The sequence below is a fragment of the Gymnoscopelus microlampas genome (genome assembly GCF_963454915.1).
Source record: "Gymnoscopelus microlampas genome assembly, chromosome: 4".
NCBI classification, from domain to species: Eukaryota; Metazoa; Chordata; class Actinopteri; order Myctophiformes; family Myctophidae; genus Gymnoscopelus; species Gymnoscopelus microlampas.
The window spans coordinates 58,028,478-58,043,338 of NC_139941.1; the positions used below are offsets into that span (position 1 = coordinate 58,028,478).

Below are 14,861 nucleotides of genomic sequence, written 5' to 3' on the forward strand. Positions count from 1 at the left end.
ACAAATAAGCATCAGTGAACACATAAGCAAAGAAAGACTATAGACTGAGGTGTGAATATGTGCTAGCACATAACACCATTGTTGTGAAAATAGCTGATCTACAAGCTCGCGTTGTGAGCTTGTAGATCTGCTATTTTCACTTTTTTTTTTCACAGTATAAGTGTATACAGGGGATCTGTGCATTCATAAAGTTACAATGTAAGGACTTTTAAGATCTTTTTAATACCAAATTGGCCAAATATTACCTAAGAAAGAGGCAAACATTGTGGAGAATAGCCGATCTACAAGCTCACAACGCCTCACTTAGTTTAGTTCTATATAGTTCGTCTATTTTCACAATATTTATATGTGGAACCGAGTCAAACCCCAGAGTACAACATGTATTTGTTTTTATATTCTTATGTTAAGTATATCATGTTTATTGTCTCCGCCAGGCCGAAAGGCATGGCGAGAGAGTATGTTTTGCCCCCTGTCCGTCCGTCCGTGTGTCCGTGTGTGTGTCCGTGTGTCTGTGAACAGCTAATCTCTGGCACCGTTGGCTTGATCTCAGCGAAACTGTGCACACAAACTCCCTGGATGCCAGAGCAGAACCTCTGCTCCAAATTTTTCACATGGGCCTTTTATAGCGCCACCAGGAGGCCGATTTGTGCAAAACACATTTTTGAACAGTACTCCTACAGATTTTGGCCAAAAATCCCCCAAATCGGTACACAGTATCTCTATAGTCATTAAAAGAAACGGCTCATTTCTGATTTTTCATATTCCATCCCGATTGGCAAAAATTGTCTTTCAAAGTTTGCAGGAGTACTCCGTTTCGAACAAAATGCCTCAAATCATGAACACAGCATGCAATTTCTGTGAAATTTTGCACACACATTCCCATTAGGCCGAGGAAGAAATGCCATTTGAAAATGTTCAAATCAGCCTCATGGTGGCGCTGTAACAGGCCGATTCGTGTTTTTACCTATAACTGCACCGATCAGTGTAAAACTTTGTATGCACACTCTCTAGAGGCCAAGGAAAAACCTTTGCCCTGGATTTTTCACATTTTCCTTTTATAGCGCCACCAGGAGGCAGACTTATGTAAAACACATTTTTTGATATTAAGCCTTCAGATTTGATCCAAATTTCACGCAAATCGGTACACATGATCTTTATAGTGATGTGATCAAGACGGATCTGTTTGATTTTTCATATTCCATCCTGATTGGCTAACATTGACATGTAATGTTTGCAGGAGTGGCCCGTTTTGAACAAAATGCCGCAAATCATGAACGCAGTGTCCGATTGCGGTGAAACTTTGAATGCACATTTGCACTACGTTGAGGAACAAATGCCACCCTTTTAACATTGGCCTGTAGCGCCACCAGCAGGTCAAATTTAGCAAAACACATTTTTAGAACAAAATATCTCAAATCATGCATGCAGTGTCCGATTGCTGTGCACGGCCTAGGAATAAATGGCACCCTTTTCACATTGGCCTATTATAGCGCCACCAGGAGGCCATAATAACCTACCTGACCTGGCGGAGACCTGTGCTCCGAGGAGCACTTTTTCTAGTTTGATGTATTATTTTGTCTTTTAACAGTGTTCAAAATAAAACAATCAATCAAATTTCACCGTACCAGTCTGCCACAGACCCATAGGGACTAAATCATTCTTTCAGAAATGGAGATTTAATGTTTTTTCAAGAGCAGCTCATTTAATTTGTCAACTTATTTTATCAAATCACACAAGAATTGTTAAAAAAAAAAAAAAAAAAAAAAAGAAGGGGGAAAAAAGGTCATCAGAATCCATTTTATTGGCCTGTGTTTTTACACAAACATACAGTGACTGGTTGGCTGTTGGCTGGCTTCACACAAACATCACAGCAAAGTAAGGATTAATATTATAGCTGAAACTGAAAATCAATCTAAAGTAGAAAGAAGTATGAATGTGAATTTGAAACACTTTGATTTGATTCGTTTTTCAAACATAAATCAAGTCAAAGTTTGATTTGAAACGTTTTCCAAATGAGCCTCTCTGCAAGCTGACAACACGTCACATTGTGAGCTTATAGATTGACTATGTTTGAACCCATTAAGACCGGAACACATCCATGTCATTTTAACATTTCTTTGGCAATTTTTTAAATTGTGAAAATCTTTTGTAACTCAAATCTTTGCTTCTGGCGATTCTACAAATATCTTTTTGACTTATTTTGCTATAATATCAGTGGTCCTCAAACGTTTTTCATGTCAAGGACCACGCATCTCAAAATATGTTGTTCCAGGGACCCACAGAAGCAAAGATTTGAGTTACAAATGTTCTCTTAAAAAAAAAAAAAAAAAGGATTTCCACACATTTTCATGATTTTTCAAAAATAGCAGATCTGCTATTTTTGATAGTATAAAATAATGGTTAAAACGTGGTTACACAGATGTGTATCTTAATGTTTTAATGACATTACCAAAATGCCAGGTCTGAAGTGGTTAAAAATCAACACAGATTGGCTGCAAACACCGACGTCATAAAAAAACATTTCCTCATGGCCGATAGTTCTACGAAGAATGACTCTTCCTCACTTCCAGAATAAGTAGTTCTCAATGATCATAATGGTATTAAATGAGGGTCTGTGGTCTATCAAACTGGGGGTCCTTGAATCACTGCTGTAGCTGTAAAAAAAAATCTTCTCTTATGGGGGTCCCTGGCGTATGTTTTCAAATGGGTAATATGTGTCAGTTTAAATTAGGGGTCCTTGACATGAAACAGTGTGAGAAACACTGCCTTCAGAGATCAGGGTACATGTGGACCAGCAGGGGGCAGTATGACACACAGTGGGTAATCACACATAACAGTTTATCCAAAGCCTGGTCATAATTATGTAACATAAAACCAGTGGTTCTCAAAGTGGGGTCAGGGGACCCCCAGGGGTCCTTGAAGGGGTTCCCAGGGGGTCCCCAGCAAAATGTGTTAATATAGCATCAAACTCAGTTTAAGGACTTTAAACCCAGATACAGCTATTAAAAAAAAGAATAATAATAATCTGGTAAAGAATAGGAATATTTTTAGAAATTAGAAATACTTGAACAACACATATCTTCTATGGGGGTCCCTGGCATAAATATTCTCAGATAGGGTTCCGCAGACATACATTCGGGGTCCATGACAAGACAACGTTTGAGAACCTTAAAGTGGCATAAAGGGCCGTGATGGAAGCCAGTAACGATGGGTGACCACTCCAGCTATGGGTTTGACCACTCCAGCTATGGGCTTGTTCATGTAAAACGTTGGGATGAATTTAAACAGCAAAAAGAAAGAAAAAAAAAACTCATGAAAATAATAATACTCGTTGGATTTGGCAAACAGCAAATAGGCAACATTCACAACAATATTTACACGATCCCTTCCTGATCCAGGGATACATTTAATTTAAAAAGCATGAAAAGGAAAACAATTATCTTTTTTTTTTTTTCAAAATACATTTCTAAAGCAAAAGAAGGCATGTAGCATAGCGTTAGCCTAGTGTTAAAACATGGGGATAAAACATGTTTCAAAGCATCATGAGTTCCTCCCCAAGCTCTCCCAAACACTCTTAAAGGCAAGTGATTTATTTTCTTTCTTTTTTTGTGTTTACTAAAGACCTGGAGAGACAGACCGGTTACTGTTAAAGGACAACTTTGTTTTTTTACAACTAAGGTTTATGTTTTAGATTGTAATTCATTTCATATTAATATTTTTTTTACAGTGGGCGGGGCATTCTGTCCGGTGGCTAAATATGTCTTTTTTTACACAATAACCCGGTGTTTTCTTTATTATTTACAGTAGCTCTTCTAGCCCTCAATAACTCACATCTGGCCATCAAAGACCACAGGACCTTTTTTATTGTGTAAAAAATACACATTTTGCCACCTGACAGAATGCTAAAACTATAGAAAGCAGTAAATGAAAAAAAAAAACACTCATCTTTTATTTACTTTAATTACATCTAAAATATAAACCTTGGTTGTAAAAAAACAAAGTTGTCCTTTAACACACTCTATAGCAATGATCACTATCACAATATAGAGATAATTTACACTTTATTTTAACAAAAGAATATCACTTACTGCACCTTTAACTACTTCAACCCTCGTGTCCCTATTCTGGTGGCAAAAACACTCAGCAAAAATAACCAGACCTATAAGCTCACAACACGTCACAAATGTGACTCACTGTGAGCTTGTAGATCGGCTGTTTTGGGTGAACAGATTCAGTATACAGAGGGAAAAAATAAAGTACGGGAACAATTAGCCAGAAATAGCAGATCTACAAGCTCACAATGCGTCGCAAGGCGACACGTTTCTTGTGAGCTTGTAGATCGGTTATTGTTGGCAGAGATTTGGGGCCCTACCTCGCCTTTACCCCGTATGCCTAAACATTTAATGCCATTTTATACTATTTTGAAAAACATAAATAAAATAGTTCAAATAGCCGATCTACAAGTTCACAACGTGTCGGTTATTTTCACTATTTCACAAATTAGTAAAAAAAAAAAAAAAAAAAAAGCCTTAAAATGGCTAAACGTTTTAGGCTTTTTAAGACCGAGAAAGCATCTGTGTCATTTTAACATTTCTTTGGATATTCAAAAATAGCAGATCTACAAGCTCATAGCACGGCTATGAGCTTGTAGATCTGCTATTTTTGGAAAAGTCGTGAAACTGATTGTAGCAACTTTTTCAAAAAAACTGTTAGGATTTAGAAGACATTAGAATATCCCAGAAGCAAAGATTTGAGTTACAAATGTTTCCTTTGAAATATGTATATATATATTCAAAGATTTACACAGATTTTCACGATTTTTCAAAAATAGCAGATATACAAGCTCATAGCGTGGCACGGAGTGCTTGTATGAGCTTGTATATCTGCTATAGCCCTAAGAAATCTAAAAAGGACACAGATGCGTGCCCGGCTTTAATGGGTTAAGGCAACGGCAAGATATGGCCCTTGGTGTAGAGAGAGGACACAAAACAGTCCAAGTACAGAGACCACCTCAGGTCCAGGTTTTACTAGTAGAAGATAGTTGTGGTATTGGTTCACAGGGTATTGAACATCACCATGGTACAGGTTTTACTAGTAGAAGATAGTTGTGGTATTGGTTCACAGGGTATTGAACATCACCATGGTACATCGGTCACAATGCATGACAACTGAGTTCTGTTAAAGCCATTTATTTTCCATTGCACACATGAGCATTTGGTAATGAGCAAGGAGGTGATGATGCTTCACGGTTATGATGTTTTACTATGAAAAACAGAAACACATCATTATTATACAGAACACATAAACAATGAACAACAATTAGGACAATGATGTATCACTCTATGGAGGAGTGGGTAGGCCTACCACTAATACACCAGAGTACTAAACACCAAACACATTGCACAATAGTCTCTAAGTTAACTTACTGCATTTCCTTGCTAAGTACATTATGTGCACTAGCTGCACATTACACACAATCCCCTCTTAAGTTTTCAAGGCAAGCAGGTGAACTAACATTAATTACATTTATCACAAGGCAATATAATGCAACATAAGATTCACAAATTGTCCACAGAACTCACTTCAATGATGCATAACCAAGGCCTGCTGAGACTCCAGACCAGGACAGAGGAGTTGTTGCTGCTGACAAACAATAACTGGAGGGACAGGGACTCAAGCAGTATTTATAGCAGGCCTCTAATGAGGAGTGAGTTAGGACAGGTGTGGTTAGGGTTTGAGAGTGAGTGAGAGCAGGTGAGGTGGGTGGAGCCAATCCATGGGAATAGGCCAGGGGGAGGGTTGCTGTCTAGTATGACTCTTTTCTACAACTAGAGTCTAGAGAGGGTTGGTGTGTGCTACGAACACTAGTGCCGAAAATAAAGGATCTACAAGCCCAACGCGTAGCCTTGTAGATGGGGTATTTTTGGGCAAAGAGATTTGGTTTTAGAGGTGGGAAAAAAACGGTCCCAAGTACAGGAACAACTTCAGTTCCGGTGGTTAAGGACACTAGTAGTGCACGACAACGACAGGCAGGGGGCGCTCACAGGTCCAGCAGCACCGTCCCGAGCGCGTCCTCCTCGCTCATCCTCCTCGCTCATCCTGATGGCGGCGATGGCGCCGTCGTTGAACTCGACGTGTATATGCGTATACAATTCATAACGTCATTAAAGTTATCTGTGGCGAGTTTTGTCACGCCACGGAGAAACAATGCAGTCTACAACCTCAAGTGATGTGAGGATGCGTAGCGGGTAGGGCCCAAAAGCAGACGAGGTAGGTAGAAGTATTCAAATCAAAGGATTTATTAAATAAACTGAGGTTTCCAAAAGCAGGGATACAGAACAGTAGGCATCAAGCACTAAACATAAACAATCGTGACATAGGTCTACGGACGAACAAGAACACAGCGCAAACTCAGGACTTAAATAGACAGGGGATAACAGGACGCAGGTGAACTCAAACTACAATCAACACTGGGATTGGCTGGGGCACAACAGGACACAGGTGGAGAACAATTACAAATACATACTGGTGAGACAAGACAGGAAGCGATAACAACGCAGACAGGAAACAATACTACAAAATAAGAGTAGACAACATCAGGGCAAAAGGCAACAGAGTAACAACAATACAAATATGCAAATAGAACCTGCAGTATGCAGAACATGCAGTAAGCACTTTAGGTCTAACCGGCCTAAAGCGTCCATCATGACCATAAAAGGGCATCAAGGTCTAAATAATAAAGTCAAAGTCCACGGCCCGAGGAGCGGACCGTGACAAGTGATGATGAGCTGGTCGTGGTTTTAGTGAATAATAAAAATAAAAAGAATAGAAGTGTTTGGGTTAAAACCTAATATTGACCTTGAGAACAGAAAGGGTGAGTTCAAAAGTACTATCCAGGAGCTCAAATTGTAGCACAGCCGTTCCATCAAACGGTGGTTCTGTGGCTCAAATGCAGAACAAATAATGGACCTTGACATGAAAAGGGTTGAAAACCAGTGTATGGGTTTCACTAGATGACTATTGGAGTACTTTGTGTTAGTAGGCTAGTGGTCGTGGACAACTATTAAAAGATACATTACATACAGAGGAAGAGTCTCACTGCAATAAGTATAAAGTGAAGCTTTTTGAGCTGACTTTTTTCCACAACAAACCACCACCTAAACCACCAACAACCATCACAGTGACGCCTGGCGTCACAAAATTCTACAGGTGACAAAGCTTGGTACTGCAAGCAGTCCTGCAGAAAACAAAACACGCACCCATGCATGCATAGATGCGCGCGCACGCACACACACACACACACACACACACACACACACACACACACACACACACACACACACACACACACACACACACACACACACACACACACACACACACACACACACACACACACACTCACTCACTCACTCACTCACTCACTCACTCACTCACTCACTCACTCACTCACTCACTCACTCACTCACACACACACACACACACACACACACACACACACACACACACACACACACACACACACACATATTTGAAATATTTATTTATGTCCACATAAACAGAAGTACAAGAATGCCTTGTACAAAGAACATAAACACTGCCAGCACAGTCAGTTAATGGGATAACAGCCAGTTACAAAGTGTATATAAGGCAGAAAGAACATTGTTACATACAATAATGTTGGCATACTTGTCAAACACAGCAGACAAAAATCATGGGTAAAGGAAACAACGCCTCCTCCAAATTGAGCGGCTTCCTATAACAGCTGATATTGAGCAGTACCTTGCTAATTGTTTGGCCCTCCTTTTGGAGAAGCCGGCCATTTGAAGGCCCCTCACAACCTACTTGTGCCCTAGACTACCAAAGATAAAAAACAAAAGTTTACATCTGTAGCCTAGCTGAGAGATGGTCTGCTCTAGCTGATGATATGTTAGCACTTTGGTTAGGAAGGCTGTAATCAAAAGTACAGCCGACCTCCCTATGGTTTTCATTCTAGACCTGCGGAGCAGCATTGTCTCACCATCTGACAGGCATCTGAACACATGTATCCACTCCAACATGCATTATCTAACACACTAATAAATAATCCCTGTGAAAATATAACATTTTATAAACTCATTTAAACAAACTGCTTTAACAGTCATTCAGATGACATTGCAGATCTGGCTGCATTGGCTATTTGAAAATAGCAGATCTACAAGCTCACAACACGCGTTGTGAGCTTGTAGATCTGCTATTTTCAAAATATACAAGCGATTCTACGAGAGCATTTTCGGGAGTTTGGACCAGTGCAGTGGCGCCGCTGTTATCTTTTCAAGGCCACCGGGAGATCAGACATTTAACCCACGGTCCAACACACACCAGCCTTCATCCATTAATGTTCTCTACAGGCTAGTTCTCATTAACGCGGCACGGGACTCACCCGTCCGAGTCTCACTGGGAAATAGGAATATCCTACATGACTGCTTTATTTTTGTGTAACTTAAACGCGCACTGCTTGGTATGGGTTATGTGGTGATGTGGTATCATAATCTGTCTTTCATGTAAGCTTCTAGCCTACTTGATTGACAAAGATTGTACTATTACGCAGTAGGGCTTGCAAGTGTGTGTGTGTGTGTGTGTGTGTGTGTGTGTGTGTGTGTGTGTGTGTGTGTGTGTGTGTGTGTGTGTGTGTGTGTGTATGTGTGTGTGTGTGTGTGTGCATACGCGGGCCATAGTGTTTAACACAGTGTATTGTAACACTGTGTTACATAGACTGTCTATAATGAATGTACTTTTAATAAAGTGTAACAGTGTGTAATACTGTATAATCTGTGTAACACTACTGTAGTTGCTCCATATGTGTGACATTCACTTTGTTGAGCAGCCGTGTTGATAATGAACTTTAACCTTAAACCTCCCATCATGTCTCATCTGAAAGCTTTTAATTAATTACAACATTTTACTTTATAAATATATTTATTTGTTTCTGTCTTTCATTCTAACTGTTTTTGTTCAAAATTCACTGCCATCGTCTCCCCGGAAACAGATGATGTAACATCAAATCTTTAATCTGATTGGCTGATTCTTCTAAACTAAATAACGAGTCCTCCTTCATTCTCTTTCAGACTCCAGAACTTCTCTTGAGGTAAACATGTGTTTATTCTGATCTGTTTATTATGATCTGTTTATTATGATGTGTTTATTATGATGTGTTTATTCTGATCTGTTTATTCTGATCTATTAAATTCAGTTTAGTTTTGATCAGTGTTGATGAAGATTACAGCCACCCTCCTCATCCTCTCCTCTGTACTTCATGTCAAAGCGATCCCAGAAGTAAGTACATTATATTTATGTTATTATATAATATATACATTTATATCTACTGTTATTATATAAAACCAAATATGAACAATGCACAATACACACACACTCACACACACACACACACACACACACGCACACACACACACACACACACACACACTCACACTCACGCACACGCACACGCACACGCACACGCACACGCACACACAAACACACAAACACACACACACACACACACACACACACACACACACACACACACACACACACACACACACACACACACACACACACACTTACCTCTCATGTGACACTTTGATCACATGACCAGTGTGTTTTTAAAGACATTTGATGGTTTCAGCAGTGAGATGTAATGAGGCTTAGATTGATGTTTAATGAACATGAACAGCATTTTACCAGCGACGCTGAAAACACACACACACACACACACACACACACACACACACACACACACACACACACACACACACACACACACACACACACACACACACACACACACACACACACACACACACCTACCTCTCATGTGACACTTTGATCACATGACCACTGTGTTTTTGATGGTTTCAGCAGTGATATTTAATGAGGCTTGAATTGATGTTGAACATGAACCAGCAACGCTGAAAACACACACACACACACACACACACACACACACACACACACACACACACACACACACACACACACACACACACACACACACACACACACACACACACACACACACACACACACACACACACCCACACACACACACACACACACACACACACACACACACACACACACACACACACACACACACACACACACACACACACACCCCTCTGTAACACTTTGATCACATGACGTGATGGTATCATCAGTGAGATGTAATGAGGCTTGGATTAGAGGAGCGTCTGTGAGTTCAGTTTACAGAGGTTCCCGGTTTGATCCCTGACTCCTCCTGGCTTCATGTTGAAGTGTCCTTGAGCAAGGCACTGAACCCCTAACTGCTTCTGATGAATGTGAGAATGTAGAACACCTTAGTTTAACATTATTAAAAGTAAATTAATACTTAATAGAGTTTTACTGCAGCATTCTAATCCAGTCCTATATTACACTGATCAGAGCAATGGTCTCTGAATTATGACCATATGAAGTGTTACACACTATGTAACACTGTGTTACATAGACACTGTGTCTATAATTCATTTTCTTGTAATAAAGTGTAACACTGTAAACTGTTTTTCATCAAAATTCACTACCATCGTCTACCCGGAAACAGATGATGTAACATCATATCTTTAATCTGATTGGCTGATTCTTCTAAACTAAATAACGAGTCCTCCTTCATTCTCTTTCAGATTGCAGAACTTCTCTTGAGGTAAACATGTGTTTATTCTGATCTGTTTATTCTGATCTATTAAATTCAGTTCAGTTCTGATCAGTGATGATGAAGATTACAGCCACCCTCCTCATCCTCTCCTCTGTACTTCATGTCAAAGCGATCCCAGGAAGTAAGTACATTATATTTATGTTATTATATTAAAGATACTGTTATAAATCTACTCTTCCTACTATAATTCTAGTAACCTGACGGTGGGTGGATGGGGTCCTGGGTCTCCGATCAAACTGCACATGCGTCGTTGTGCCAGGTTTCGCGAGAGAAACAAGCAACGAGGTCTATGAAAACGAGGCCAAACCAAACGAACCCTATACCACCAACATTGGCCCTACAGCACTTACAGTACGCCGACATGGCAACACCGAGACCCCGCCCACTCTCTGACTGTCTACAATTCTTTCTGTGGAAAGTAAACACACCAGACGGCCCCGGCGCCGCGGCCGCCATTGAAATCAGCAGCTCGCTCGCTTCACACAGCTCACGCACAGTTACCTCCTAAATGCTGAAATAAGCACACATTTCGAACCAATGTGGTAATATTCTCACACAAACAAGCCCAACTTACATTTCTGTCCATTACAAATGTCACAAGACACGAAGGAGACGAGGCAGCGGCCCCGCGGAAGTCGCGGCCTAGCGCAAGCATAAGCCTCGCCTGGGAGTGGGGCCTTTACCCCAACATCGCCGCGCCGCCCGACGGATGTCGGCGCGCTGCCACCCGCGACGTCCCGCGCCATGTAAACAAACTACCGGTTGTTGCTAATACTGTCTAAAGCATGTATGTGAATGCTTATGTCCAATACTGTGTTGCCGTTAGTTGGGTTTAAGCCAACAGCTGCCTATAATGGGCCGTCAGTGTGGAGCTAAGCCACGGGTAGCGTTAGCATGCGGCTAACGTTAATGTTACACAACGCAGCTGTCGTCACTCAAACGGCTACGTTAAACATCTTATCAACAACCTGTATGAACGTTAGTGTGGTCAATGTCATCAATGCTAACTAATTAGCCCGTTGAACAGTGTTATTTTGGGGACTTTGGTGGGTTTCTGTGACACAATGTCACGATGTAGCAACTCACAGTGTTATGTCACACGCAATTGAATAGCTTAGCACTTCCGGTCGTTCCTTCACAATAAAGGTTGCAATCAATTGAAAATAGCCGATCTACACGCTCTCAATGCGTCGCGATACACACAATATACACATCTTTACAAAACAGCTGATCTACAAGCTCAAAACAACTCGCAAAGCCACACGTCCACCGTCAGGTTACTAGAATTATAGTAGGATACACACACGCCCGTGGAGAGGGGTGACCGCGGGCCGGGGGTGGGGGGGAGAAACCGCGCGACAGGACGTGCATTAACCCCAAATTTGCAACTGGGTAGCGTTAGCAATTAGCATGCGCCACGCTAATGTTAACCAACGCTGCTGTCGTCACTCAAACGGCTACGTCAAACATCTTATCAACAACCTGTATGAACGTTAGTGTGGTCAATGTCATCAATGCTAACTAATTAGCCCGTTGAACAGTGTTATTTTGGTGACTTTTGTGGATTTCTGTGATACAATGTCACGAGGTAGCATCTCAGAGTGTTATGTCACAGTCCGACTGAATAGCTTAGCACTTCCAGTCGTTCCTTCACAATAAAGGTTGCAACAAACTGAAAATAGCTGATCTACAAGCTCACAACGCCTCGCGATGCGTTGTGAAAATAGGGAGATGGGGAGAGAGAGAGAGAGAGGGACGGAGAGAATACTCAAATACCTTGAGTAAAAATACTTCAGAGTACTCAACATGAGTAAAAATACTTAAAAGTACTGAAAAGTTGAAAAAAAGAGTAAAAATACTTAAAGATTGATGAAAACAATACAAATACCTATAAGTTGATAAAAACACTACAAATACCTAAAAGTTGATAAAAACAGTACAAATACTTAAAAATCTGTAAAAAAAACTTTAAAGCTAATAAAGTCATTAAAAACACTTTCAAGTAAATACATTGAGTAACAATACTTACTTAACTACTACTACAAATACTCTTTTAGTACCGCCTCTTTTAGTACCGCCTCAATACCAGCTTCAATGCATTACTGAAATTACATTTATATGAAATACATCACAACACCCTCCTATAATATAAAAAAAAACAGCCGAAGGGGTCCGCCATGTTCCACAGGGGTGCGCGGGCCCCCAGGGGGTCCGGGGACACCCAGGAAAATAAAAAAGAAATGTTGAATTTTTTTCTTTTTTCTTTTTCACTTTTGGAATTTTTTGTCCCACGCTTTTGGTACCCCAAAATAGGGGAGCGCCACGACGGGGCGCGCGCGGGGGAGAAACCGTGCGACAGGACGTGCATTAACCCCAACTTTGCAACTACTTTCGCCTGCGCCCTTCACCGGGTATGGTCTAGTATTATATCATTATGCATTCATAGATGTACTCTTGTTATATATAATACATGTGTATTTAGGTTTATATTATTAAACATATATTGTTATACATACTTTTGATAAATGAAATCTATATTGTTATTAATATAAATAAACATTATGTCTGTTGATTATAAACTGAATAACATACTGTTATATTGATATATCAAATTTACATACAGTTTATTCATAGTGTTATTATTTATAACTAGACCATACCTGGTCGACGCATCCGTGGGGGGATATGCGCACATGATCTGGCAACCCGGGAGGAAGTTCGTCCCATAGCTGGGCAGCCCCGTAACCATGGCGACAGTCTTTGACACAAAAGCGCTAATAAGTAGCTGAGATTTGATGAAATTGAAAAACGGGCTTCACAGTTAAAGGTAGGGTAAGTGATTTGCTTTGGTTAAAATAAGTGTTAAATAGCTCTATATTGTGATAGTACTCATTGCTATAGAGTGTTTGTTCAGTAAAAGGAGTTTACTGAACAAACCCTCAAAAAGAGCCTTAGCTTTGAGATACCCCTCCCCGGAGTAGAACAAAACGGGACATAGTTTTTTCATATCTTTAGGATGTCCCCTTGAAATGGATTGTCCCAAGTTTTACTTTTACTGCAAAAGTCATGAAATTGATCCATGAAGTGACTCACCACATAGGCAAAAAAACGCGGGAAACGTGGGAGCTCCAAGTAAATCCTCTGTCATTTTCTACCTGCTGGTTGTTTTTAGATCATACTTGCACAGATGGTCTACATAGTGTCCCTACATCCCAAAACAATCAGAATGACAAAATGTTGTCAGGCCTTAAATAGGCGGAAATAGCTAAAAGTGGACTTTTCTTAGAAATATTCACATGGAATACTGGTCCTACTCTTCTGTCAGGGGTACAACAAAACTTCACCTTGTTTTTCCATAACTTTGACTTGTCCTCTTCATGAAATGGATGGTCAATGCAAATGCGTGGATTCTTGGAAAAAATCTGCAAGACCATGAATCCACGCATTTGCATTGACAAAGCATTGGCAGATTCTGCCCCAGAGGTAAAATAAAAGTGCGGTGGGAGCGCGCCCTAACCATCCATTTCATGAAGAGGACAAGTCAAAGTTATGGAAAAACAAGGTGAAGTTTTGTTGTACCCCTGACAGAAGAGTAGGACCAGTATTCCATGTGAATATTTCTAAGAAAAGTCCACTTTTAGCTATTTCCTCCTATAATAAGGCCTCGTATAAAAGGCTGCCGATTCACAATAGAACCTCATTTTGGCATTCTGATTGCTTTAGGATGTAGGGACACTACCTGTAGACCATCTGTGCAAGTATGATGTAAAACAAAAAAACATCAGGTAGAAAATGAGAAAGGATTGACTTCGAACTCCCTTTTTCAGGGTAGGCGTGTTTTGGCAGTGGTGAGTCACTTTGTGGATGAATTTCATGACTTTTGCAGTAAAAGTAAAACTTCTGAGCATCCATTTCAGGAAGAGGACATCTTAAAGACATGAAAAAACAATGTCACATCTAGTTTTACCCCTGATAAAGAGCTGGACCAAAGTTACAAGTAAATATTGCTCAGAAAAGTCACCTTTTTGCTATTTCCGCCTATTTAAGGCCTTATATAAAAGGCTACTGATTCACAATAGAACCACATTTTGTCATTCTGATTGTTTTGGGATGTAGGGACACTACATGTAGACCATCTGTGCAAGTATGA

General features: G+C 40.4%; 1 protein-coding gene across 1 annotated transcript in view; it reads left to right on the forward strand.

Annotated features, from left to right (window-relative positions):
* Positions 1 to 10,748: 10,748 nt before the first annotated feature.
* Positions 10,749 to 14,861, forward strand: part of LOC311044162 (H-2 class II histocompatibility antigen, E-S beta chain-like) — a gene marked incomplete at its 3' end in the record, with an annotated part of 8,401 nt that continues 4,288 nt past the window's right edge. Inside the window, exon 1 of the mRNA XM_084055581.1 lies at positions 10,749 to 10,832. Within this exon, the coding sequence (XP_083911707.1) occupies positions 10,766 to 10,832 (67 nt within the window). The 5' untranslated portion in view covers positions 10,749 to 10,765. The remainder of the gene's footprint in view (positions 10,833 to 14,861) is intronic.